Source organism: Gobio gobio, assembly GCF_949357685.1.
Source record: "Gobio gobio genome assembly, chromosome: 1".
Lineage (NCBI taxonomy): Eukaryota > Metazoa > Chordata > Actinopteri > Cypriniformes > Gobionidae > Gobio > Gobio gobio.
This window is the reverse complement of record NC_137097.1, coordinates 56,376,000-56,403,522: the sequence shown is the minus strand read 5'-3', so window position 1 is coordinate 56,403,522 and position 27,523 is coordinate 56,376,000. Positions and strand designations below refer to the sequence as shown.

The window sequence follows — 27,523 nt, the reverse complement described above, 5'->3', positions numbered from 1 at the left end:
TGTTATATCTCACTGGTTTGTCAGTGCAAACAACAATACAATGACTGACAGGGAACAGGAAGTGAAGTATTTTGTCACAAGTAAACACGTATATAGCATTTGTATTGCATGCTGTCTGCCTGTAGCTTGTGTGATCAGAACTTTGCAACTGAGTTGTTTCTACATGTTGGTAGAGGTCTTTAATTATAAGAACCTTTATAAAAGGTCTGTTATGCTTAACTTGAACTGGCTGGCAAGTTCCCTTAGCGTGCAAGTTTCAACTTAACTTCCACTTGGTCTTGTGAAAGGCGCTGGTGATGTAATATTTGCTTTCGGCATTGGTTTTAAGGGCCCAAGGCGGCAAAGCATTGTTGTAGGCAGCTACCTTTAATGTACCTTTCGTGTAAGTTCTTATGTCACCACAATGAAGATATTGAAGGCTGCCAGTTATGTGTGGTTAAGGGCATAGCACCAGTCTTTGTGTTGTTTGGTTCTTTTGTGAAGCATCCTGAGCAGGCCTTTATGATGCAAAGTTTAATAAACTACTCCTTGCAATATGGGATGCATATGGGTTCTGGTGGTTTGATGAGCTTTTGTGCTCTTGCACAACTCCTTTGTTTTTGTTTCGCAGTTGGAGTTGTGTGCAATGATCTCATTTCTGGCCTGAGTTGTGTTTATGATATACTCTCTGCAGTACTTTGGTGGAGGAATACTCCACTCCTCCTCTCTGTACTTCTTTCCAGAAATGGCTTAAAAAACAACCGCTAGTTCCAAATCAGTCGTCCAGTATGTTCTTGTAAAATTACCCAACACTTGTTTTTTTTTTTCCATTGAGGTTTGCAAACAAAGTAGGAAAAAGTATATCAGCTGATCGGTTTGTGGCTGTTTACAAACTGAGCTCTTTGTTTCTGTTTGCTGCAGGATGGCACGATCAGAGCGGATGTCACGCCTCGGCTGTGCGCTCTAGAGTTATGTTGTACATCTTATACATGTCGGTTTGGCATTAATTGGTCAACAGTACAGTCCAAGTGTGTGAATTACAAAGTGCCTAAATGTTGTTATGCAACAGTGGTGATTCAGCTGGTGTACTGGAAACAGCCATGTCCGTGTACTCGCTAAGGGGCTTATGTAAAGACTCCCAATATCCCCACACCTGGGGAGGCAGAGCCTGATGAACTCCAGCTGGGGCTGAAGGAGGCCAGACTGACCTGATCAACAACACATGCTCTCTCTACCAAGCCTCTTAAAAAGTACAGCATTGGCCTGCCTACGTGAACCAGGTTGAAATACTCACAGAGCTCTCGTGAAAACAGGGAGCTGTCTTGTGGCTTGTTAAACCATGCAGCCAAGAGTGTTTTTAGTGGCCGTACATTGTTTCCATTATCTCCAGTAAGTAACTCGGATGATATTTGAAATGTTTGTTTTGGTGAGTACAGTCAATATTGGATATTTAATGGTAAAAATAGATTTATAAATTTTTTAGGGTCAATAAGTTTTTTTTTTTATTCACATTTATTTCATTTTGTTTATTTATTTGAAAGAAATTAATGTTAAAGGGATAGTTCACCCAAAAATGAAAATTGTCATTAATTACTCACCCTTATGTCCAAAGACCTTCGTTTATTTTCAGAACACAAATTAAGATATTTTTATCTTTTTGACCCCAAAAAGACTCCAACGTTATTACCATTTTCAAGGTCCAGAAAGGTAGTAAAGACATTGTTAAAACTGCAATGCACGATTTTAGCAATCCTATAAGATCATTACAAATCACAGTGTGCGACATGGATCTATTAAATTTGGGTACGACATGCATGTAGACTCTACGATGATGCATATATTGACTCGAAGGCTATTGTAGGCTTCTAAAGAAGAATAAAACGTCATCAGAATTGCGCTAGTGGTAAACAAAAAGACCACGATGAATCACACTTTGGCAGTTTTTATGTGTGCTGAAAAAAGAGGAAGCAGCAAAAGAGGAAGGGGACAGAGCTTGCGGTAAGCAGTTCCAAGTTGTGTTGTGTTGATTTCATGTCGCATTTTTATTGGCTTTTCAGTAGACGTAGGTCATAGCAGCAAACACCGCGGTGATCATGCTGAATTTCTGACACTGACACTAGGCTGTCTTTGTTCTCAAGACTTTGACAATGGCCATCTTTGAACCTCTCTCATTGTACGACATAGGACCACCGATTAGGACCAGCAGCCATATCACCCTGTAGCCCAAGACTGGTTTCCCACTGAAGCTAAGCATGGCTGAGCCTGGTCAGTACCTGGATGGGAGACCTCCTGGGAAAACTAGGTAGCTGCTGGAAGAGGTGTTAGTGAGGCCAGCAGGGGGTGCTCACCCTGTGGTCTGTGTGGATCCTAACGCCCCAGTATAGTGATGGGGACACTATACTGTAACAAGCACCGTCCTTCAGATGACACGTTAAACCGAGGTCCTGACTCTCTGTGGTCATTAAAAATCCCAGGATGTCTTTTGATAAGAGTATCCTGCCCAAATTTGCCCATTGGCCTCTGTCCATCATGGCCTCCTAATAATCCCCATATACTGATTGGCTTCATCACTCTCCTCTGCACCAATCAGCTGGTGTGTGGTGGGCGTTCTGGCACAATATGGCTGCCGTCGCATTATCCAGGTGGATGCTTCACATTGGTGGTGGTTGAGGAGATTCCCCCTTCCATGTAAAGCACTTTGAGTACCCAGAAAAGCGCTATATAAATGTAACAAATTATTATTATTAGGAGCCACGCTGTAAATCCTGTCCAGCCAGCATCAGTCTGGCGCAGGCGCAGCGTTGTTTTTTGAACGAGTAGAAATGTCGGAAGGCGGTGAAAGCGCTCGGGAGATTTTTCAGCCTTCTAAAAGGACCAAATCTGAGGTGTGGTCCTATTTTGGCTTTTAGAAAAGTCCTGAGGGAAACTTAATTGAGGATGGTCACCCTGTCTCCAGAACATGAAAAATGAAAGTCGCTACAATAACACTTCAAATCTGCTGCGTTGTCTTCGTGACCATCACCCAATGTTGTATAGCGAATGCAAGGCTTTAACTTTGACCTCAATACCAAGACTACATTTGGGAAATAATTGGACACAAAATGTTGTTTTGAGTTGAAATATTTTATCTCACTCACTTGAAATTAATGTGAAGCTTCCGTGAAGAAAAGTTCGCTGCTAGTGGCTTTGAGTCAAAGACGAACAAACAAGTTCAAACAAGACTATTAAGGCTGTCTGTCCACCAAAGTGTTTTTTCACACAGCTGGCTGGCGTATTCAATTGTTTTCAATTGGAGCGCCGCGTTTTTAGAACGGCATGAGCGCAACGAGGCGCTGAGCGAGTATTTCACGCTCAAGCGCTGAGTCACCAAGAGTTGAAGAATGTTCAACTTTGAGCAAAACGCAGCGCCCATCACTGTCACTTTTCACCCAGCCGTCCAATCGCAGTGGAGGAGGGACGGGACAAATACAACACCGACCAACCTCCACATTCTGCGTGTACAACGTCAACAGATAAAAACAAGCGGTATAATAACAACAAAATAATTTAAAACAAGAGCCAGAGCAAATACTTCACATTGTATCAGCATTTTTATATAGAATCAATACAGAAAAAAAACGAACTGTGAAAATGAGATGCTTGTAATACTTACACGGGTATACCGTATCATAACAAGCAAAGAGTCTCAACTGAAAAAAAAAACGCTGCGTTGCCAAAACGCACTGGTTAATCGCCATGTGACAACACTGCTAATACCGATGGTCTCAGCGACGGGGACTCTTAAATCACTCATTCTAAACCAAAAGTAAAAGGCGCACAGCCGCTCGGGCATTCATAGCTGAGCAAAGCGAATGTTTTCAATGAATTCCATTTTTGAAGTTGAGCTTCCATAGGAATTAACTGAAAACGCGCCAGTGGACACGCACCGTGAATGACAATGCGGCCGTAAATGCGTGCGACGTGCATGCTTCTATCGGTGCCTCTATTCAAGGGATAATAATTAATCTCATTTTAGCCAAACCATGATAATATTGATAATCGTGATAATTTTGGTCACTATAATCGTCATATGAGATGTTCATATTGTCCCATCCCTAATTAGTCAGGGCTCCAGACTAACTTTTTTCACTAGGAGCACAGTGGCCCCCAACTGAAAATTTTAGGGGCACAACCAGAAAATTTAGGGGCGCACACCATAAATCAACATACTAATCAAATCTACTAATTTCCACTGTATTACTAATAGGGATCGGTATCGTTAAGGTTTTAATGGTATTACTACTCTTACCGATACTGCTTATCGATCCGGTACTTTAACAGTATTCTTACCGGTTCTTTTTATTATACTTTATATATTTTTTTTATTTAAAAAAAAACATAATTAAGAACATAATTAACATGGCTTTATAATCTGAAAAGTAAAATATCTATAGCAAAAGAAACCGCAACAAAAAATATAAAACATCTATTTGTAAATGGACCAGTGTGCAGGCATTCGGAAGGTCTGCTAACATTAATATTACAGTAAAGAACAAACCTACAAAGAAATCTAATAAAAAAGTAATGAAATGTAAAATAACACTGCATAGTTTTCACTGTATAAATTGATAGATTAATGCTTATAAAAGCTAAAGTTATTAATTCAAGAGATGTGAATATTTTCTATTTGCCTTTTGTTCGAATCGAATGAATGGCTCAATCGTCAGCCGGTTTATTAGACGCTGCCCCTTTAAGACAGATCGAATGTAGAACTAATAATATCATATTCTCCTATTTCTCCAAACTATTTACGCCCATTTAAGTAAGATATAAACTGTTAAAATAACTACTCTCCAATCCGGTCATTTTGACACCGGCTATTTGTTGTTTATTTGATGGTTTAGACGCGCACACGAAGCCTAAAATATAATGTGCAAATCGGTCCATTTTGCAGCACACACACATAAGCCGCCTTGAAGTTGGAAACAGCGTCTCTTGTGCGGATTATTGTGCATTTAATAGCTCTTTATTATCAAACACATCCCGCAGTTTAGGAACAGTAGAGACTGCAGTTTACAACAATCACTGAATCTGACGTTTAGTTTAGGTTTAGGGAGAAATGACAGCAGCTGTGAAGGGAAGTCGCGCTCGACGGAACACGGCTACAGGAATAGTTTTACCTCATACCATCTTTTTATAATTCTTGGAAGCCAAAATCGAAAATAAAATTAGATTAATATCACAGCACATCCCTAAAGTTTAAGCAGACTAAACTTTTGTGTAGTTTTCTTGGCCATCATCACTCATTAAGCTGACTGTGTGTTGTGTTCGCTGTAGCTCGCTCGCTTCTCTCTCTTCTGGATTGCGAATGGCAAAAATGCATCACGGACAAATGGTTATATATTCTCACATATAGAAACGGCTGGCAAAGATAGAATTTGCCAGACATAACGTCTATCACTTATAATTAGTAAGTGTATTTTCTTAATTTCTCCAGTACCGACAGCAGGCAAATTTACTGGTCGCACACTCTCAAATTTTAGTCGCAAAATGCGACCATTTAGTCGCACTCTGGAGCCCTGTTAGTATTAAAAAATTCACATCTTTCTTTATCGATGTCCGAATGTGTGGCTAGGTTTTCAACCCTATAGAGCGCTTTGCCACATTGTTTGATATATTGTATTGCTTATAACACAGTGTTGTCATAAATCTCTTACTTCTTAGACCCTTTTTTGTGTAGCTGAACAGGTATTAGACCCACACAGTTTAACATGCTGTTCTCTCATATTACCAAGATGCTTATTTAGCAGATCTTTCGCTAATGAATTGAATCTCAATGCTGCAACACAAGTATCCATCTGTCTCCACTGCACAAACCAACAAGCTTGCGGTCATGTAAAATGAATGTGAGCATATGCACATGAATGAGATCAGTGCAACCAATTTGTTCTCCAGACAGGCTCAGGCCAAACCTTCAATCCCTCTGGAGGGCCCTGGTGTGCGGGATGGGGGTTGAGAAGCATGCATGCCAGCTGCCTGCAGTGGGGAGGGCGGCTGAATTTTATTGATCTCCAAAATTACATCATGGAAGGCTTCCCCAGGAAATGATAGCAGTTTTATCTTAAAGACAAAAGCATCAAAGTCTTATGAAGGAACTCAAGAGCTCTAAACCATGATTGATATGCAGCGACTTTAAAATCACCATGGCCGTTGAAGTAATTTGTCATCTGCTGTGTAACCATGACGTACGTCATACGTAGACATCTATGTTAAGGATGGGCTCCTGTGGTGTTTACTTATGTATTGAGCGGATGTGTCTGAACATATCCCCTGTGCTATCAGTATAGGGGAGGAAGAACATTCTCTCTAAATGTGCCCAGGCAAATCAAATTCCACTGTACAAATCTGTGCAGTTTTTGATATTCCCCAGTAGTGGTGGTGTGACATTCATGGAGGCATGAAATGCATAAAGATCAAGGGGAGATATTTTACAGAGGAATGCATATTCACCTTTCTTGACGGTGTCAAATAAAACAAGCTCGCTTTTTGAAATTATGGACCAGTTATATAATATTGATCCTTTATTTGTTTTTTTGCATAGGCTTTGCTTGTTGTGATAAGTCTGATCATGTGTCCAGGCTTTGCTCGTGTTCATTATTGTAGTAATATGCCTCTAATGTATCTGATGTGTAGCTGTTTCTCTTTCCCTGTGAATGCCCTCATAATGTGAGGCTAAAAAGGGCAGGGTGATCGGGTCTGTGAAGCCCAATCTCACTGGTGTGTGACGGGAAAATCTCGAACGATGGACTCCGTTCAATTTAGATGGAAATGGGCTGGTGTGAGTAGTCTTGCACACTGACAAACAGCTATAAATCCTGGCAAGAACCTTGTAAAAAATATCCCAATCTCAGGCCGCACAGGAATTTGCTCAGTTTTTAAACCGTGTTGCTGAACGTTTGAGGTTACATGTAGAATAGTGGCAGTGTATCTCTTTTGGATGCTAGCGATGCCTTCATTTATTTGTGGTGTGGTTTTTGTTTTTTTACAATTTCCCATGGGTGATATTCATCTTTCTTTAACAAAATAAGAATGAGATCTATTTTTTTTTTTTAAATATTCATCTATGCATTTAAAAAAAAGTTTTTATCTTTTAGGATAAATTTACTCAATTAGGGCTGGACCCCAATATTCGAAAATTCGTTTGGTGGGTTGATATTCGATTTTCAATTTTGTGATTTGAATATTTTTATTTATTTATTTATTTTTAATTTGCATACATGGCACCCCCTCGAAACAGTTCTCATTCGCGCTTGAATATGTTTACACTATAAAATCTGGCGAAATACTTTTTCTTTTTTACAATTATCTTATAAAGCCTTGTCGTTTTTAATAGGATGGACAGTTGAAGGAATGCAACCTTGTTATACTTAATACATATATTTGCTTCTTCTTAGCCTAAAGTGTTCCCTGCAACTGGAGTATTATCTGTCTAGAGCGCACAACTGCAAGAGCTTATATGGAAAGAAGTGCATGCCTGAGCTTGTATTTTGGGTTTTGGTTTGACATAAAATAGAAAATAGAATAATAGAAACAAAATGTATTAGCCTTTTTACCTGTTAGGGATGTGATGGTGAGTAAATTTTTCCACCGGTTAATCGACATGTGACAACACCGGTATTCACTCTTTTACGCAATTGCTGCTGTAAATCCCCAAAAAGTGACTGTGAACACAGTCATAGTAAACACCTTTCTTAATGAGGCCTACACTACACAGATTAGTAACGGCTATTGGTAAATTATTGTTTATTTTTTTATTGGTAAATTAACAAACAATAATGTGTGTTTGGGGGGGGGGGTGTCATTTGATTATTACCGTAAAACTTCAAATAATAGCCCGGGCTTCTATTTACCCAAATCGCCGAACTGCACCGGCTTGTATTTGAAACAGGCGTCTATAAGAGACAGGCCTTTAATTTAGTGTTGAGATGTTCAAGCATGACGGTAGGAGGTTACCACATTATATTACGTTTTATTTATAATTAATTCGAATGTGTTTAACAAATCATTTAATGTAAGAAATGTCTTAGATTATTGGCAGCACAAAAAACGAAACGATGTGACAGCAATGGGCAGAACAATATAAGTTACCGCTAAAATCCATTGAGCGTATGAACTTGTTGCCCGAAACACATCAACAAGAAAGAATGAAAGTTACCCTGTAAAACAACTGCAATCATGTGATAGAAAATTACTCTATTCATCACTATCATCATTCCCGCGGTTCTCCTCCACTTCTCCCTCTCCAGCCTCCGCTAACTCTGCCTGCCTTGCTCGCACTAACAGATCCCGCCCAGATGCGCACGGCTCTCCCTCTTTGAAACAACGGATGAGGTGATCCTCGCTTCCATCAGAAGCTACTGTCAGGCCACATACCTAAGGATAACATCCCGAAGTTAATGAAATATATCTCCTCCTTCTCCCTCGCACACACAAACACACGCGCACGTCTGCGCGCAAGCATAAAGGAATTTTTCAGCCGCTCCGTATCCACCTTTACCCACGCTTGACATTTGACAACTGTCAGCTTAAATGTCAAATTATACTTTTCTCCATGGTGGTATTGAGAGAATTAAGAAAAACTGAAGACTGAAAGTTCGTTAACCTCTTTATGTTGCCATAGTGATGAGTCGTTCATGAACGGTTGTGTCTGTCACGTGAAATCTAATCAAAACATAGAACAGACGATCTGACGGGTTTGAGAAGATCAAATACAGCCCGATACTAAAAAACAGACCCGGCGTCTATTTGAGACCGGCCTTTATTTACCCAAACCTGTCGTCACACTAGGGCTGTCAAAATTGCTCAAAAATGACGTTCGAATATTCCCTCTAAAAAAAGCACGAATATTCGAACTATTCGAACATCTGGTTGCGCATTTTATCAATGACGCGCATTACGTCAATAACAGGACAAATGAATACAAAGACACATAACTACTTATATAGGTAGTCTATTTAATTTTAAACATATTTGACAACGTATTACCTACACAAAAACAAGTAAATCAACTAATGGCTAAAGACCGCAGACCTCACTCTCTCTCGCCCTCACCCTCTCTGCGCATAACGGTTTAAATGAACAAACACATTTTGAGAGCTGATCAAGAGTTTTGTGCAAGCAATTTAAGGTCGCGACTCTTGTCCCAAATATAGCAGGCTTCATTCAGTGATTGAAACAAATATTAATATAAGTTTAACAGCATATTATTGAACGCTCCGAGCCAGCTGTGCTGTGGTAAACATGGAACTTTTCCTTGACATGAAACGGTAAATAATCAAACCAGTGGAAGCAGTGCATTTATCCTTTATTCATGCAATATCTATTCAGTCACTCAGTACCTCGGTTCCATTGCTTGACAGAACTCCCTGAAGCCTGCCCCATCCACGACACTGATCGCTCTCATGTCCTTACAAATGAACAAAATTAATTTCTCCGTTATGGCCTCTTGTCGTGTTGCAGACAGAGAGCTTGTGCAATGCAAAGAGAGCGATGCAAAGTAAGGGTGGTCCAGTTTGCACATACAAATTAGTTGCTTATATTTACAAAACGAGCCTACAAAAGCATAAAAAAGCCCGTTTAATAAAGAAAAGTTCACGAAACTAAGTGAAAACTCACTAAAGTGTTTAGTGAAATTAGGAAACATTTAGATATCATACATTGAGTTGTACAAGTTAACGTTACATTTCTACATACATTTTGTTCTCATGTCACAAGTAATATCAAGGTTTATTTTGATCTGTTTTACATGATTCTTCTGTAGTGTGGTTTTCGGTGAAGTGTACTAAAATAAATATCGTCACCTGTGTACATTAGCCCACTTCTTCTCGACGCTTTTCCTGATAGTTTATAGAATAATTACTCCGAGTCGCCATCTGTCGTTTCAAAGAAAAGCACAACTCCGAGCGCGTCAAATATAAACGCCTCGTCCGTTTTGGGGAGGAGCGTGCGCTGTCAGCGTGGGCTCGCGCTCTGGAGACGGGCCAAAGTACACAAGGCTTCAGGCGCACTCGCAAAGCAGACAGCCACGCCTCTACTACCGCGGGCGTTTTTTCCCCCACATTTTTTTATTTATTCGAATATTAATTTTCACCTTCAAAATTCGTTTTTAAAAACTATTCGAATATTTATTCGAATTTAGAATATTCGTTGACAGCCCTACGTCACACCAGGCATTTAAAAGAGACAGGCGTCTATTTGGGACTCGGCTATTATTTGAAGTTTTACGGTAATCGAAAAAAGAATTGATAGATCAATCAATTAAAAAAATAATCGTTAGTTCCAGCCTTAAGTGTAGCTTCATTAAGCTGATTGTGTTGAGCGGCTCATGCATTAGCAGCTTTGGCCAATTCATTTTTCATGAGCAGTGTTGAAGAGCACTATAGTATTGACAGTTATTGATTGTTATACCACTCTTTCACACGGCAGTACCCACAGGGTGGGTTTAAGGTTTCAGGGACTGTGGGAAAACCACTACCGCTGTGATTGAAAAGGGTCATGGTCAGGCCATGTCCACACTAATACGTTTTCGTTTGAAAACACATCTTTTTCTCTCCGTTTTGGCCTTCCGTCCACACTGAGTCAACAAAAATGTTTCTGAAAACGCTCTCCAAAGCGGATAAATTTGAAAACGCCGTCTTCGCGTCGTGTTGTTTTTCCGCTTGCTCTGCTTGAGCTTATAATGCTTTTGTTCTTTAGGCCTATATTTTTTGTTTACACACATTGTTTAATGTTTTAAATTAAAAGAAAACCTTAAGATATAACGTAAGCTTATGTATATTGCCTAATCGTAAGCTTGTTCAGAAATGATGACAACTTGATGAATTAAAAAAACGTCTTTCTCATTTTCTCATAATACCGTCATTTAAATAAACAAATATTTGATTTTTATGAGCCCAAATATTTGAATACAATATTTTGGGAAAATACCCATCCCTAATATTAAGTGACTTGCATTTTAGACTCCATATTGCCTGTTTTTGCTCTATTTTGCCATTTTGTAATTGTGTCTCTGAGCAACACAAGGTGGTGTTTTCTTACTGAACGAATCAGCATTTTGAACGTATCCATTGTATTAATGATTCACTTACTAAGATTAAGAGTCAAATTCTATATGGTCAAATTAAAGCATCTTTTCATGTTTTAAATAATTTCAAATAATATAATATTTATGTTTTAAACATCAAACCTGCAGTTATGCATAAATAATGTTTATTAATTTGTATTACTACTACTTATAGCTACTTCTAGCTGCCTCTTAGAGTGGCTTTTCAAAGTGGAAATAGATCATGGTAATTCAGGATGAGCAGTGGCTAGAAATATATACATGGCATACGTACAAGTGAGTTTCAACAGGAGAGTACCGGATCCAGCTCTACTGCGGCATGGTGCTGGTATAGCACTTGTTTAACATGTAAAAATAAATTGCTTGCACATCCAACATTTAAACCATATTTAGTAAATGAGTTCTAGCGAAACGTCCTGGCACAGGCACTGACAGAATCTGATGTGTGCAGTGTAGTGTTGTCACGATAATGGAATACTTCGATACGATACCTTGAAAATCTGCTATATTCTGCCGTTTACTGCTGTGACATTGCAATTGTTCCTACACATTTTGAAAATGTTACTCTGCTATAATAAATCTATCTACTAGGTTATGATTTATGTAATCATTTTGTTACCTTGTGAGCTTTATGATTCATGCCACGTCATACTAAAAATCCTCATAGATAAGCATTACATGTCATAGTCATTCTGTCTATTGTGTAGGAGCATTTTAAAGCTAGACTAGTCATCTAACAACTTGATGCAAGTAGGGATGCACCGATACCACTTTTTCAGATACCGAAACTTTTATTTTTAGTATCTTCATTGCATTTTTAATTAAAACAAATATTGGGGTGCAAATATGAATCAAATTAGTTGGCTTAGCAAATACAGATTTCCTTCACTTATTTTCATGCCTAATTCTTCCTGTTAAAATAGGGTTATGGTTAGGGTGTGGTTGGACCATCTTGCTGTCATTTGCCTTCTGCCATTTCTTCTCATTGAAAAAACAATGTTGCACGCAGCGCCTGTGCCAGACTGATGCTGGCTGGACAGGATTTACCGTGAGTTTTCAAAATCATGATAGTCAAACACGGTTTTAATGTTAATTAAATTTTAAACAATATTACTAACCGTCAGTACATTTTATTGTGGCTTATCGTGAAACCGTTAAGTTAATCGGTCCATCCCTAGTCAGATCTCATCTCAAGATGATGGCATAAGATTTGGTTTTAAAGAGAAATGTAAAAGGGCCTATTTGGCAACATTTTGGATTTAAACCCAATTTTAATAGGGAACCCTCAAAGGATTAGTTGTTTCATTAAGAATAACAATGAACCCACTATTCATGCAGTTGATGTGATTACTGTACTGCCTTCCGGTAATAATGTAGGGAACCACTCATTATACATTTGTCATGTAACAGTTCATGTTTTTATTTGCATTAATTCAAATGATACGTTTGCCGAGTGAACAATCAGCAATCAAGAAAATGCAACAGAACTTGCTCTCCCTCTCTTTAGCATCAGTTAACGTTAGTAATATGCTTCTTATTTTACTTTTTGTTATTGCCATGTCTGACCGAATTACAAAACTTTCCAGCGATGTCTGTGGAAAAAGTGATAAGCAGCGCTTGACAAGCTTGCATTTCTCTTATCAGCTTGTGCACAGCAGCTATATCAATCAATCAATCAATCAAAAATGTATTTATACAGCACATTTAAAACAACACAAGTTGACCAAAGTGCTTTACAGATTCCACAGTAGTATAAACAGACATCCATAGACACAAATCATTCGACCACATATAACTAAGGACAGTTGAAAGCAACAGAAAATAAATATGTCTTTAACATAGACTTAAAACCATCGATGGAGTCACAGGACTTGATGTAAACTGGGAGACCATTCCAAAGCCTCGGTGCCGAGAAGGCTCAATCTCCCTTTGTTTTCAGGCGAGATTTCGGAGCCTTTAACAATAAGCTTTGCTATGATCTTAGTGGTCTGGGGGTGTAGTGATGCTGTAATAACTCTGATATGTAAGCAGGGGCTTGTCCATGTAAACCGTTAAAAGGACCTTGTATTGGACCCTGCACTCCACAGGGAGCCAGTGCAAAGACGCCAGTACTGGAGAGATACTTGAATGTTTTCTGGTTCCAGTCAGCAATCTGGCCGCTGCATTCTGCACTAGCTGCAGACGTGCCATGGACTTTTTAGACACCCCCATGTACAAAGAATTGCAGTAATCTAATCTGGATGAGATAAAAGCATGGATAACAGTGGATAAAAGCTTGGATTTTCCAGTATATAGTCATAAATATTTAATTTAACTTGCAGTTAATATTTGTTTATAGTTTATACTTTTTTTATTTTGTTTGTTCAGTTTATACTTTCAAAACAAAAGCATAATCCAAAGTTTGAATCCGCATCTTTATAGAAAGTTTAAGTATAGGCTAGAGCCCGACCGATAAAGGATTTTTAAGGCCGATACCGATACAAATATTTGGTCACTTAAAAATCCGATATTCCGATATATCAGCCGATATATATAAAAAATTAAAAAATAAAATAACAGAAACGCGTAAAAAAACACAAACAGATTTCCCTTATACATTAGTTATTTGTAGTTATTCATGATCCCTCAGCCTCTCTAAAATAATATGATAATGCAGTTTAAAAATAAACTTGTTTGTTTTATTGTCACAACAGAACAGAGGAACATAAAATATATTAAAGTTCTGATAAATAAAATGTATAAAAATACAAACTTAAGATATGAAACTTAAAGTCGTTTGGACGAAAACACAATAGGCTAACAAAAACAAAAAATCAAAGTTACCAGTATTAATAGATGTGGTAAGCTTTATAAATATAACTTTTAGCAAGACTGGAAAAAAAAATATTCAGTTAAGTTCTAGAAGTTCTGATAAATAACAACAACAGCAAAACATAAACTATATACAGTATAAATATGAGCCACCTTATAATTACAATGTCAACTTGCTTATCCCTTTACATGCACTTTTAATTCTATCCATCAAGCTACCACAAACCATTTTCAATCATCATTTGCTGCCTGCCTTCTAAAATCTACTAACGTTACTGATGATGACTCGTGTAATCCATTATTTGACTCGTTAATGCGGCGTCTGAACGAAGTCACGCACTTTCGTTCACTCTTCACGAGCCTAACTTACGATTTACAATGCAGAGACTGGAACTACAAATATACTAGTTATAAATACAGTAATCATTACTTTATTTAGGCAGAATAAGTTTGTTGTGTTTTTCAAGGCGCATTAATGTTAGCGGTCTCCCACTGATAGCCATGGCATTAGCTAGCTTTGTGGTTAGCGTCTATAAGTTATAATTTAGAAATATGTATACTTTTTCAAAATAACGGGCAGGGGAGAGATGATACGTCTCATGATGTCAAACTGTCAGACTATTAAAGAAATACATCTTATTCAGTCACATTGTCCGAGCCCGAGGTAAAATAAGTCAGTCAACTGTAACCTAGCGTAATTACCAGCTCTCTTGGCTTACATGTAACAGCAAAACTGGACTTGGCAGTTACAAATTGTGTCATGTTATTTGAGTTAAGAGAACTGATGGGGATGTTCTTTTAACTGTTATTCAATTCAAGCAATGTATGTCTCGTTGCCAACTTACATGCATTTCGCGGATGATCTGTGTTGTGAATGCAGCGCTCAGAGCGCTGACGCTCAGCATGACTCTGCTGGATCAGCTGGTGGTGTTGCCAGCCGGCACGTTGTAGAGTGCCCTCTGGTGGACAAACTATGAAACGCCAACACTCAATGTGTTTGAGAGGTGTTTCGTCCGGTTTTTTTATTTTTTTAAAAATATTCATTTATCGGCCATCATAAATGCCGATACCGATAGTTTGGAAAAAGCCTAATATCGGCCGATAATATCGGCCCGCCGATATATCGGTCGGGCTCTAGTATAGGCTGAATGATTTGGAAAGAAAAAAAAACTATCTTTCTGATAAAAATTGCAACTTGTGATTTTATTTATTTTATTTTTGTGCTATTTTTTTTAGGGATGCAAAATTTGGCCCCAAACAATTCTAATGAATATCAATATTCAACAAAATTTTCCAGTCCAGAACCACAATTCCATTCATTTATCATGTTGTACAATGTTTTAAACATTTAAATACACACATCAAATAGTAGAAAATGTGAATGATGTTCAAGTTGATAGCAGCCTACTTTTGTCAGATGATTTCAGAGTGATGCAAGAGAAACACGGCTATTTGATTTACCAACCGCTGTGCTCATTTCATTCATAGTTTTCACTCATTCATGTATCATATCATCCATCATATCGTCTCTCAAGATTTAAAACATTTAAATATACATATCAAATTGTAGAAAATGTTTGATGCAGTATTTTATTGATGGTGCTGTTGATGATTTCTGAGAGACACAGAGACGGCAGTGCGGCTATTTGATTTTTCTCATTACACACATATTGAGTAGTAATTTTAGAGGTTTATGTATATTTTCGTGCCATCCCCTGGCTTGCCTGTTATCCAGCAAACAAGAGGAGTGACTGACTGAGGAATATTTTTCCTATTATTCGGTTGAATTCGCTAAGTTTCATCGTTTCAATCACGGAAAGATGTCAATAAAACAGCTTTTAAACAATGTCATCTAAGGTCACATTTACCTCAGAAAAACCATATTCAGTGTCCATAAACTCGTAAGTCTTTAGTCAGCAAAAACTAACTAAATATATGCACCATATTACATATTATATTTTTTTATGTTTTTCAATATTTCATGCATGTTTGAGTAAAATCTGGCGAGTTTTTATGACTGTCAGCATTTAAATGTTTTTATTTCAAAAAAATAATGTGAATAGAAATATGATTAGGTAATTGTAAAGTTAATTTTATAACTTTATTATAAAAAAAAACATTTAGTGTAATTTGTGTTTATATACAAATCAGTTATTTTTTACCTTCAACATTATAGTAGGCTAATGTAGTACCAACTGACTCCCATAGTTTACAGCATGAGATTTTTTCTTGAAAATATGCCATGTATTGTACGTGATATATAGCCAAAATAATCGATATTGAATCAAATCGTAATCGAATCGAAAGCTATCGAATCAAATTGTGAAATTTGTGTCAATACCCAGCCCTAATATATTGTTTTTCTTCGTTACAAACCCAAAGATATTTAATGAAACATTAACCCGAACCAGTGTAGCAGTTTCTCCAGAGTAAGACTGGTCTGCTCTCTCCAAGCTGGAAAAGCAGGACTGGGTTCAGGTAGCATGTCACTTCCCGTACTCTGAGTAAGAGGGAAGGGAAGTTCGAACTTGTTCATCTTGCTTTTCATGCCACATCCATCAGGCACGACACATACGCTTGGCATAGTCCTTGGAAATGGCACAGTGTTGTCATTCTCCTTATCTGTTTTATTGGGTGTCCGTTACAGCAGATGAATGTGGATGATTTTCAGCATCCTCTGCTCAGGTTGTTGAGTTGAGGCAGATGGTGGGCCGGAAAGGAGGTGGTATAGCAGTATGCGTAGATAATTGTTCCCACTCCCTTACGCTGGAAAGCTGTGCGTGTGAGTCAACCTTAGATATGCAGACTTTTTTTTTTTTACCAAAGTGGGCCTGCATATTCATTATATTTTTGGGTTATATTTAATTGTGTCCCAATGACTCATAATAGACTGGAAGCTAATGCTTATTAAGACACTGCAAAGCAGTTGAGTGGATTTATTGTCCTCACGCTCAGGTATGCGTGTATTGTACGTCACAGATACATAAGCAGATATGTTATGTTAAAGCTGCCTACTTTAGACATATCAAGCAATTTGGTTGTTTCTCCACCCACTGTCAGTCTTTTGCTTTTCTGTTTGGTGATGTATAGTGTAATCCTGTCTTTTCTGCTCTTCAGGCACAGACATCTCCGTGGGGGAAGAAGTAGCCATCAAGCTAGAATGTGTGAAAACGAAGCACCCACAGCTGCACATCGAGAGCAAGATCTACAAAATGATGCAAGGAGGCGGTATGTGTTTCCACACTCAGTCAGCAGCTCCTCGTGGTCTCCATCCGGCTTCTCCCCTAAAACAGAACTATGAGTCACACGTACACACCTCACACTGCTGACACATACATAAGAGCCTGTAGACTTGTTCATTTATGGAAAATAAAACTCTTCAATCTGAAATATTTTAAACAATTAGGTGTCAAGTCACACTTAGCAGCTTTAGTTTTTTGAAACATCACTGAATTTTGAAAGGCCATTCGATGGAGTGCGATTCTAATTGTATTGTAAAATGGTGTCATGCCAGCTGACAAAGACTTGCTTTCCTTTTTTGGAATTCTTACATGCGTCAATACATTTTTTTTTAATGCCGTGCACACCTAAATTTGAGGTTTTCTGAGATGTATTCTAGATTGTTTGCAAAATGTGCTGATTTGTCACAAAGATATTATCCAAGCTGGCTGTGATAGAAGAGGGTTTGAAATTGTATTAGCCTTGAAAAATAGTTTTTTTGCCCTGAATATTATTTGTCTCCCTCTCTACTGTGTTCTGTCTGTTTGACGCACATGCGCGCGCCGGTACTCGTTCAGTGAAGTTTGAAGAGCAGAGTGTCAGGACGCTCTTTCATGCAAAATGGAAATACTCGCATGAATTAGTAACATTTACAGATAGAGAAGAGAGGATATAACCTGTAAAATGAACGTTTTGCGCTGAGGATGCACACGCAATTTATGGTGATGGTCTATGAATATACATGAGATGCTTGAAGGATACCCCCCCACCCCCACCCCGCATGCGCCGGTTCCAGCTAGGTTCGCCCCTATTGCTTATTTTAGATAGATGTATGACAGTCCTTTCGGGGGTATTTTATTGTTTCAGCAGCAAAAGTGTGTTTATGCTGTTCACTTTCAAACACACTCGCTTTCAAACACAAGCAGCAGTCTTTCTGCTCGCTCTCAGCATGACTGAGCATGCATGACGTTCGCTCTGCAGCGGCCAAACTTTGCTATGACATCCGTGCCACAACAGACCGACATTCTGAGTGAGCCTTCTCAGCGCTTGTATTCTCTGTGATCACATGGACCCCAGGCCAGATGGTGTGTGTGTGTGTGTGTGTGTGTGGAGGGGTGTGGGTTTGGGGGGGAGGGGCCACGCTGTGCATTCCATCTCCTAACTGGGTCTCTTTCACCACTCCCAGCCTTATTTAGCATAGCATGAACAAACATGCACACTGACAACTTTACATCGAGAAAAGGTGGGGTTACCTGCACGTATTTGTCACACATACTCGCACACACTTATACACACTCACTCACTCACGTTTACATGCACCCACACACACACTGCATGTACATGCATTTATTTAGGAAAAAAGAAATCCTCCTTGTCTTATTGTTTTTATTTATTTCAGACTTTTTTTTAATATCACAATTGCAACTCTTGTGAGTCCATACATGGAGAAGCACTAGGCTCTGCATTTTTCTATTTTAATTCCTATTAATATAGACTGTCAGAGCTGCCCTGACATGAGAATGGAAAGGCGCGCTGGACGGCTCAGAGATATATTTAACCTCCTGAGTTTGCGCAGGAATAGCTGACCTGGAAGATGTTTTCTGCAAAGTGCTGAACAGCAAAAGCTCTGTGCTGTTGAAGGCAGTGGCCAGGCTCAGGGCACACATGACAGTAGACACGACAGCAGCTGCCTAGAGAACTCTGACCTTACAGAGCTCTGCCGAGCCCTCAGTCTCTTCCTCTCCTTGATTATCCTGAGTGTGCTGGGTATATATGAATGACACTAGAACATCTAGACTGTCTGTTTGTCTGATGGCAGACTGGTTTAGCGAGAAGATATGTATTCAACATTGTATCAGTACACATTCAAATTATGTTATAGTGGCGTTGTGACAGCGGCCTTTTCTGGTTCACATGTGGCTGAACTGGGAGAGGGGGCAGGAAAACGCCCTTGAAGTGATCTAATTGGGTATCAGCTGTGCATTCACGACAGCCTATATCTTTTCGTGCATCATTTCAAGGTCCTCTGGAGTTGGTTGATGCTTTATGGCTTTGAGTTAGAGCCCTTTCTGAAGGCGACCAAACAGCACTGCTTGTTTATTCAAGCTAAAGCTCTGCTGGGGTGTTTTTCACATCATCACTGCCCTACTGAAACCAATGTGCCTCCAACCCCCCACCTATAATGTTGTAGGTCACCTTCAGATTCTGTCTCTGAGTCCTTCAAAGATACAGGTGCATATTAGGCAGACTTCCCCTCTGTTCTAGTCCATTTAGTGGACTTTCAAGATCATTTTGATTGACAAGGATTTTCTTCATAAACCACACAAGATTTCCTTTTTGAAGGAAAAAAATCCTCTGTACTAATGGTAATTGTTTCTTCTACAGTCGGTATCCCAACAATTAAATGGTGTGGGGCAGAGGGAGATTACAATGTGATGGTGATGGAGCTGCTGGGACCCAGTTTGGAGGATCTCTTCAATTTCTGTTCTCGCAAGTTCAGCCTAAAAACTGTTCTTCTGCTGGCTGACCAAATGGTAAGGCTTTAGAAGGGATCACCATAACCTTTGTCCTGTCCACCCTACCCATCTCTTGTTATAGGACACCCAAAATGGTATGACTCCAGGAAGTGGTGTTCTGATGACATGACGAGTTTTACTGTCATCCTTTCAGCTGTTTTACATAGACAACCAGTATCCTCTTTCACTTTGTGTTTGACTTAGTATTAAGTGCCAAGAGGCATTGTGAAAGGAGGCATAATGTCAAAGGGCTGCTTGTTCATGCCTTCATTGCTTTTATTTAAATTGGTGTGTTAGGTTTGCGTTGAGTCTCTCATTCAGTCATTCGACTTGCTGAACCTGTCTTCTGTTCTGTCATCAGATCAGCCGTATCGAATACATCCACTCCAAGAACTTCATCCACAGAGATGTCAAGCCTGACAACTTCCTTATGGGCCTGGGGAAGAAGGGCAACCTTGTTTACATCATTGACTTTGGCCTGGCCAAGAAGTACAGAGATGCTCGCACCCACCAGCACATCCCTTACCGCGAGAACAAAAACTTGACTGGCACTGCTCGCTACGCTTCCATCAACACCCACTTGGGAATAGGTACCCTAATATGTCTCTTGAATAAACTTATCATAATATTGTTATCTTATTGAAACCTCCTGTACTTTCAGAACCGTGACCTAGCATTTGCAATCAAGCCACTTCACCTGTTATAGTCAGGCCATCTTAATGACAGTGTTTATTGGTGTTTTCTTTCACAGAGCAATCCAGACGAGATGACTTGGAGTCTCTTGGCTATGTGCTCATGTACTTCAACTTGGGCTCTCTGCCATGGCAGGGTCTAAAGGCTGCCACAAAGAGACAGAAGTATGAGCGAATCAGTGAGAAGAAAATGTCCACTCCTATTGAAGTCCTGTGCAAAGGATACCCATGTAAGCATCTGCTATACATACAAGGGGTTTTTAATGTTATATAAGATTCCTGTTTCAAATAAATGCTGTTCTTTTGAACAGAAACCACACAGTTTCCACAGAAATATTAAGCAGCACAATTTTTATCATTAATAGAGAACTCTTTTAAAAACATGAAAAAGTGTAGTTGAACAAATTGGCAGACTTTTTTAATTAAATTTGCATTTTTGTTTGTTTCCAGCTGAGTTTGCCACATACCTCAACTTTTGCCGTTCCCTTCGCTTTGACGACAAGCCCGACTACTCTTACCTGCGACAGCTCTTCAGGAACCTTTTCCACCGGCAAGGCTTTTCATACGACTACGTGTTTGACTGGAATATGCTCAAATTTGTGAGTGTCAAATGGGTTGTCTTTGCATGGTTTCTTAATTATTCTAGTTTTTTTTATTGTGGTCTTTTTGACTTAATGCTTTGTTTTATGATGTGTTGTGCTGTTCAGGGTGCAAACAGAGCAGCTGAAGATCCCGAGAGAGAGCGGAGGGATCGAGAGGAGCGGTTGCGGCATGGGCGGAATCCTGCTGCCCGTGGCATTATGCCTTCCAGCTCAGGTAGACCCAGAGGAACGCAAGAAGTAGCACCTCCCACACCCCTCACGCCAACCTCACACACAGGTAAGACGTCTGTCTTGTTTTTGTTTTGATTTGGAAAACACACAAGGCTTTTCTTTCTTTTCACTGCTTCAGATCAAGACAGATTTGAATTCATCAGCTTCTTTTTTCCTCTCATTTGTTGTCATCTTAGCTGAAAGGAAGTGGTTAAAGGGTTGCAATCTACTACGCTCAGCAGGATGTTTGCTAGACATGACTTAAATTTACTAGCGTTTGCTTTTTCGAAGGGTTGAGGTTCACACACAGAGACATTTCTCCCTGCAAGACACTTGCATATATAAGTGACACTGCACTGGTCTTGTTAGCAGTAAGCTAACAGCCGTTAAGTGTATGGCCTGAATTGACAGAGCCTCAAGGAGTTGGGGGCAAAACTCATAAACCCACCATATGCCACCTTTACCGGAGTCCTGTAAACTTCAGTTTCTTTCATTCAAATAACGCTTCTTCTCAGTGGAGCCGTAAGATCAGCGCATTGCAGTTTTTCCATTACTTTGTGGTTCAGACATTGGAAATTCTTTTTTTTAGGTGGATGTGAACCAATGTGTGGTGTCAGTGTCCGTTTTTTTTATATATTCCATTTCTTTTCCCATACTTTTGATGACATCTCTTCCTCTTTTTCTCTTTTTGCCAGGGATGGAGCGAGAGAGGAAGGTCAGTATGAGATTGCACCGCGGAGCCCCTGTCAACATTTCCTCCTCTGATCTAACTGGCCGACAGGACACCTCGCGCATGTCCACATCACAGGTATTAACTTTATGAAATTAAATACTCATCCACCATTGCCTGTGTGTTTGGCAGCAGTGTCTGTCTCTGGCTACAGCTCTGCTGCTCTTAAATTGCCCTGTCTTTATTTCCTGTCCATTCCAACCACAAAAGAGGTCACTTTGGTTCGAAGAGCTTTATAAACAAACTTGCTTTCCATCAGAGACAGAAAGAGACAAAGGGAAAAATGATAGAGAGTGATAGCCAGTGTATAGATGGAGCTTGTGTCTACTGCTGCCTGGCATGATATGGAGCTGGTGTCATGGTTTACAGGGCCATTATGAAAGCACTGAGAGGTGTTTTGGCCACAAATGCTGTATTGCTTATCTAGAAATTTCAACAGTAAAATAGACATTATGTGAAGACGTCTACAAAAAAAGTAAATAACTTGGTCATCAACCTTGATAAATAAATAACTTGGTAGGATTTGAAGATTAAGGAAACAGAAGTGCATCTTCATCCATTTCTACTACATTTTATTAACATATTATCATATTATTGTTATTATACATTTATTGTTATTTAAAAATATACATATGTATTATTGATATTGCTGGGCTCAACAATAAGATTTTTTTTCTTCTAGACAGATTATTATATTTTATTATGTAGTTTTTTTTATTTGTATAATTGTCAGGAAAAATGGTTTTCAAAAAACACTTTTTATTTGGAATATTTTTTTCAGCTATATTCATAGTTTTCACGTGACGTCACACCATTATAGGAACGCCCACCTGGTGGGCAAAACAAGGCTTTTCTCCATTGGCCGCCAGTCATTTTTACCAGGTTTGTAGCAAGTTTTAATGTAGTAAGACAGTGATATTGAAAGACCAAATACAATATACACCTTATTGCATACTTTGTACAGGCAAGCAAATGAACACAGAATATTAATGCAACACAAGGTTTCTCGTTATGTGGTTTTCCCATTGACAACCATTATAAAGAAAATGCGCTGCGTTCATATTCTTGGCTCATCTACTCGCCTGTATATAGTATCCATAATCAAAAACGTGTAAACTGAATTTGATCTTTTTAATATCACTGTTTTAGTACATTACAGCACTTTAAGAGTGGGTTGCACTAATAAGGATTCTTTAGCCTGGCGTCGGTTCATCCCGATCAGCCCTTTAGTTCTAACAGTCTTTCTACATAGTTAATCTCTGTTTAAAATAAAGTGGTGCAACACAACTCAATTAAAAATAAAACCCAAATCAACAAATCCTTGATTAGTGTTAAACTTTGCTTAATTTAAAACGTATTGGTGCAATTCCCTATAGTGTTTTTCACGTTAAGCGTTTTAAAAACGTCCCGGTGTTATTAGTGATTGAAATACTGACGCAGGTGTGCTGTATACGGCTCACAAGTGCCCAAAACTTGCATCTTGTTCACATATTTTAGTTTTTAAGATGGAAAATTGATAGGCTTGTGCTGCAGTTTTATGGCTGTTTTGCCCTCCAGGGCTCCGCGACAGTCACGTGACTGAAAACTATGAATATGTAACAATTTTACTGATAAAACTTCACAAGCATTTTTGCTGGAAAATGATGGAATGTGGTGCAAAACATTGCGTTGCTGACACATCTACATCAGTTGAATTTGCAAAACAACATTGTTCAGAATATCATAGAACACCAAAATTGTACATTTGCAAAGCATCAAAAATGATGAACTTAAAAATGTAAGGATAGTTGAAACTCAAGCATTGACACTGGGCCATCCTTTATTGTTGAGCCCTGTATTGTGTAACCGCTTCCACATATTTCAGGTCTTATTTGCATAGTTGTTTTCCACACATTCTTGACACGCTGCAGTCATAATTCTGTCTACAGAGTCTCTAGAGAGTAATTTAAATATTTGCTGTTAACGTTTCATTTTCTTTTAAGATCCGCAAAAATGCGTTTTTTACCACAACATTGTTGATTTTTTTTTTCACAAATAAATATGTTTCCCCCCTTCACCCACCCACCCACTTCAGAATAGCATTCCCTATGATCACCACGGCAAGTAGATGCTCGCCAGTTTCTGGTATGAGACACAGCATTGGGTGAGTGACAGTTGGGTACAATGCCTTTTTTTTACCTGGACTACCTCCACTTCCCTGCATTGAGTAATATGCTCCCTGTCCCACATCACTGCTGTACGGCTGTTATGCAGCACATCACTCCTCAGAATGAAGAGACTTCACCACTTCGTTCCCAACTGTAAGTCAGATGAAGCAGGCAGATGTTTAGCAAATGCTGTTTGTGTTTAATTGAAAAGCAACATGGTGTTATTAAAAAAAACCCGCCAAGGTCAGACACCAGAAGTAAAAACCCCTGTCATTTTCTCAATAGAGAAACATAAATCGGCTCTGAGATCCTCTTTTGAATATTATCATAAGAATGTGATGCAAACATTGTTGAAGGTAAGCACCCAGGCAGTCACTTTCTGATATTACACTCTAGTTTCTGCACAAAAGCAGTTTCTTCAGGATAACTGCAGCTTCATTGATAAGAGTATTATTTAGAATTTTTGATATTTTGCTTTCAACAAATATTGTTTTTATAATTAATGAGCACGTTTACATGCACACCAGAACGCTGATAACTCACAAAAACCTTAAAGAAAGCTTATTGAAATAACCTGTTATCCAGGTTTACGTGCAAACCAATAACCCGACAAAGCAAATATATCACATTAACAAGACTTAATTAATAAATCAGGTTATGTCAAGGTAAATCAGGTTATTTCCTGTCAAAACTTAATAATTTGCTTCTCTGACACCTGAGTATTTCATTTATTATTCCGGTCACAAATCACATATGCACACTTCAATAAGCCAACAGAAAGCAGGTTAATGTGCTTACAAGCTGGGTGAAATTGGCGCAAGAGCCAAAAATCTAGCTGTGACGATCGGTTTATGCTCGAGCTGTTTATGACCTTACTCCGATAAAGGAAAATGGGTTAACACGTTTACATGATCCCGCGCATTGTTGGCTTAAGCATAATTGGGTTAAGAACGTGCATGTAAACGTACTCAATGTCTCAATAGTTTCAAATTGTTCCTTCAGTTTGCATTACAAAGTCTCCCTCCGCCTCCTTACACTCGTATTTTGAGTGTTATTCATTGGCCAAAAAATAAAAAACAAAGATGAATTTGACTGATAACGTTTATTATTATTATTATTTTTTTATATCTGTCATGATGAAAGTGTTGTTGTGATTTCTTTTGGCCACAATAAAAGTGTAGTGAAAATTGCCTGATTGGTTTGGTTTGCAGCTTAGACTCACAATTGAGGAATTTGTTTGACTATAGGGAAAATGAAGGGGGAAAAATGCTTCTGGAGCCAGGGCCACTGTAAAAGTGGTTAATCGCTGAAACCAGCAGTAGTCATAGCTGGGATGCTTGCGTACTTGATTTTGGCTTCAGCAATTTATGACCTCACGCCGCAGTCTAATGACTCGGATGGTATTTTTGATTCTCGTAGAGAAAGTAATTCATAACACCAGACGATGTGATGCGTTACTCACAGATGGACAGTACTGTGATCCACCGAGCCATTTTTAACTGATCTGAACTGTTGGGCTGTTGATGCTTTAGCACATTTTTTGTAAAAAAAAATAATACATAAAACAGTCTCAGATGCTCCAGAAATATTTTTCTGCTAGATAAAAACTGCTCAAGTATAATTGCAATCCTTGATGGTTTCGAGTAGGCAAGTACACGGTTATCCTTCCTTTTAGCCATGTATAAACAAAGCTACACCGATTTAATTTTGTGCAACAAAAAAAAAGCTCCCATATGCATGTTGTCCCCACTGTCCTGAACAACTGCTAGCAGCCTACAGCCTCACCATGTGCTCCGAAATATTTAGACAACCCAATAATTGACCATTTTAATCTAGTGTTTGGAAAGCTGATCAAAAATCAGTCGCTGAAGCAGAAAGGAAACCCAAATGCCGTGCAGCAGAGCGCTGTTGATTGTGTGCTGTGCAGCGCTCTCTGTCTGTGACTGTGTGTTACTCTGTGATGTGTCATTAACCTCTAGTTGCCTGGGTGTGGATGGCTCTTTCTGTCTCACTCTTATAACCCCCCCAGTGCTTGGTATTGGCTGTCTCTGGCATGCAGTGTGACCACCCGGACTGTGCTCCTGTGCTCCTCAATGCAGCTTTACACTTGCAAGCCTTTGTGCTTTCAATTGTTCGTAAAAAGTGTAAAACTGCTGCTTATGACCTCAGTTTACAGAAAACTGCCACCACTTCCTTTCATTGTTTGTGCCCTGAAAGAAATGTTTACTGAATGTTTACTCAGATTTGCTGAACGGCTCACCTCTGCAGCTCTTTTGTTCCCTCTATAACGTTAGACTCCGATTCACCCCCGCCCTTTTGAGAGCAACTGTCACATGATTGGCCCCAGAGTCCTGGTGGGCCCCCTGCACTACCATGCCTTTGATGGAGGATCATGAAAAATGTATCGCCACCTAGTAATTAATCACATCAGATTTTATGCATCTGAAGGTGCAAAACACAGTTAGCTGCCGCCCCATCCCCCACTAAATTGCCCGCCATTTCTGTTCTTCAGTATACAGTGCATTGATGTTTTTTGTGTTTAGTGTTATAAACCGTGTTTCCCCCCTCTCCTGCCATATTCCTTCTGCTGTGGCAGGTCATGGGGGAGCTCAGAGGATGGCCCTAGGACCATCTAAAATATTTAGGACCTAAAATAACAAACAGTTAAGCTAGTGATGCACCAAAATCTCAGCCATGTTTTGTCCGAAAATTAATTTTCTGTTTGTCAAAACACTTTTGTAAGGGCCAAAATCGTTGACCGAAACTGGTTTAATTGTGGTGCCTTTTCAGTGTCTATCCAATAACATAACATCCAATAGGAAAACATGTCATCTTGGCCTTGGGTTGTCTATCGCATTTTAATGAATCAAGATGTATTAATCCTTGCTGTTTTCAGTTGATGCATACACAAAACTAGCCTACATTAGCTTATTTGTAGCATGCCTACCATCCAATAATCGCAATAAGCTTTGTTACTTTTGATATGGAACAAAGTCTGAGCTTTCAAATTCTGTAAATTGAATAACAAAATTCAAACATGTTGTTTTGATGCTCTTTAATGTGGAGTGACCGATTGCTGTATCCAGTGTTGATTATTAAATAAACTTGTTTCAGTTTTTGGCTAAATGAAAACTGTCATTTCAGTTTCATTAAATTAATTTTGGTGCATCACTAGTAAGAACTGTATATTTTTGAGAAGTTAAATTGACCCGGGCTTAGTATTGTGGAACAAAACTGAAAAACAAATCTGATCATAATCTTTTCTCCAAAGGGCACAACGCTAAAATTCATGATGAAGCTGATAGCATGACATCATGAATCTGAAAATAGTGATTCTGAGCACTGATAAGACTGTTTACACCTGGTATTCAGTGAAATCTATCTTGGCTGATCCGGAAAAAAAGTGCATTTACAACACATGCACAATACTTTTTGTCATATATAACCAGCAAAGTTTTAAACTTTTGTTTCAGTGCTGTGGTTGTTTGACAGGTGAATAGGCGGTCCTTTTGAGAT

The 27,523-nt window shown here is 39.0% G+C and overlaps 2 protein-coding genes across 5 annotated transcripts in view; one reads left to right on the top strand and one right to left on the bottom strand.

The window, feature by feature from the left end:
- dus1l (dihydrouridine synthase 1-like) overlaps positions 1-27,523 on the bottom strand; it is a 658,813-nt gene that overhangs the window by 39,516 nt on the left and 591,774 nt on the right. The window lies entirely within an intron of this gene.
- Positions 1-27,523, top strand: part of csnk1da (casein kinase 1, delta a) — a 31,733-nt gene that overhangs the window by 1,216 nt on the left and 2,994 nt on the right. The window contains exons 2-10 of one of the 3 annotated variants that reach the window (XR_013817167.1): positions 17,009-17,119; positions 19,496-19,644; positions 19,988-20,216; positions 20,378-20,548; positions 20,769-20,917; positions 21,026-21,197; positions 21,826-21,938; positions 23,935-24,003; positions 24,114-24,160. Coding sequence is in view for 2 of the 3 variants with exons in the window: in XM_079825070.1 (XP_079681196.1) it covers positions 17,009-17,119; positions 19,496-19,644; positions 19,988-20,216; positions 20,378-20,548; positions 20,769-20,917; positions 21,026-21,197; positions 21,826-21,938; positions 23,935-23,967 (1,127 nt within the window). In the remaining variant the exon portion in view is untranslated. The remainder of the gene's footprint in view (positions 1-17,008; positions 17,120-19,495; positions 19,645-19,987; positions 20,217-20,377; positions 20,549-20,768; positions 20,918-21,025; positions 21,198-21,825; positions 21,939-23,934; positions 24,004-24,113; positions 24,161-27,523) is intronic. The other 2 variants (XM_079825070.1, XM_079825069.1) reach the window with 2 other exon arrangements.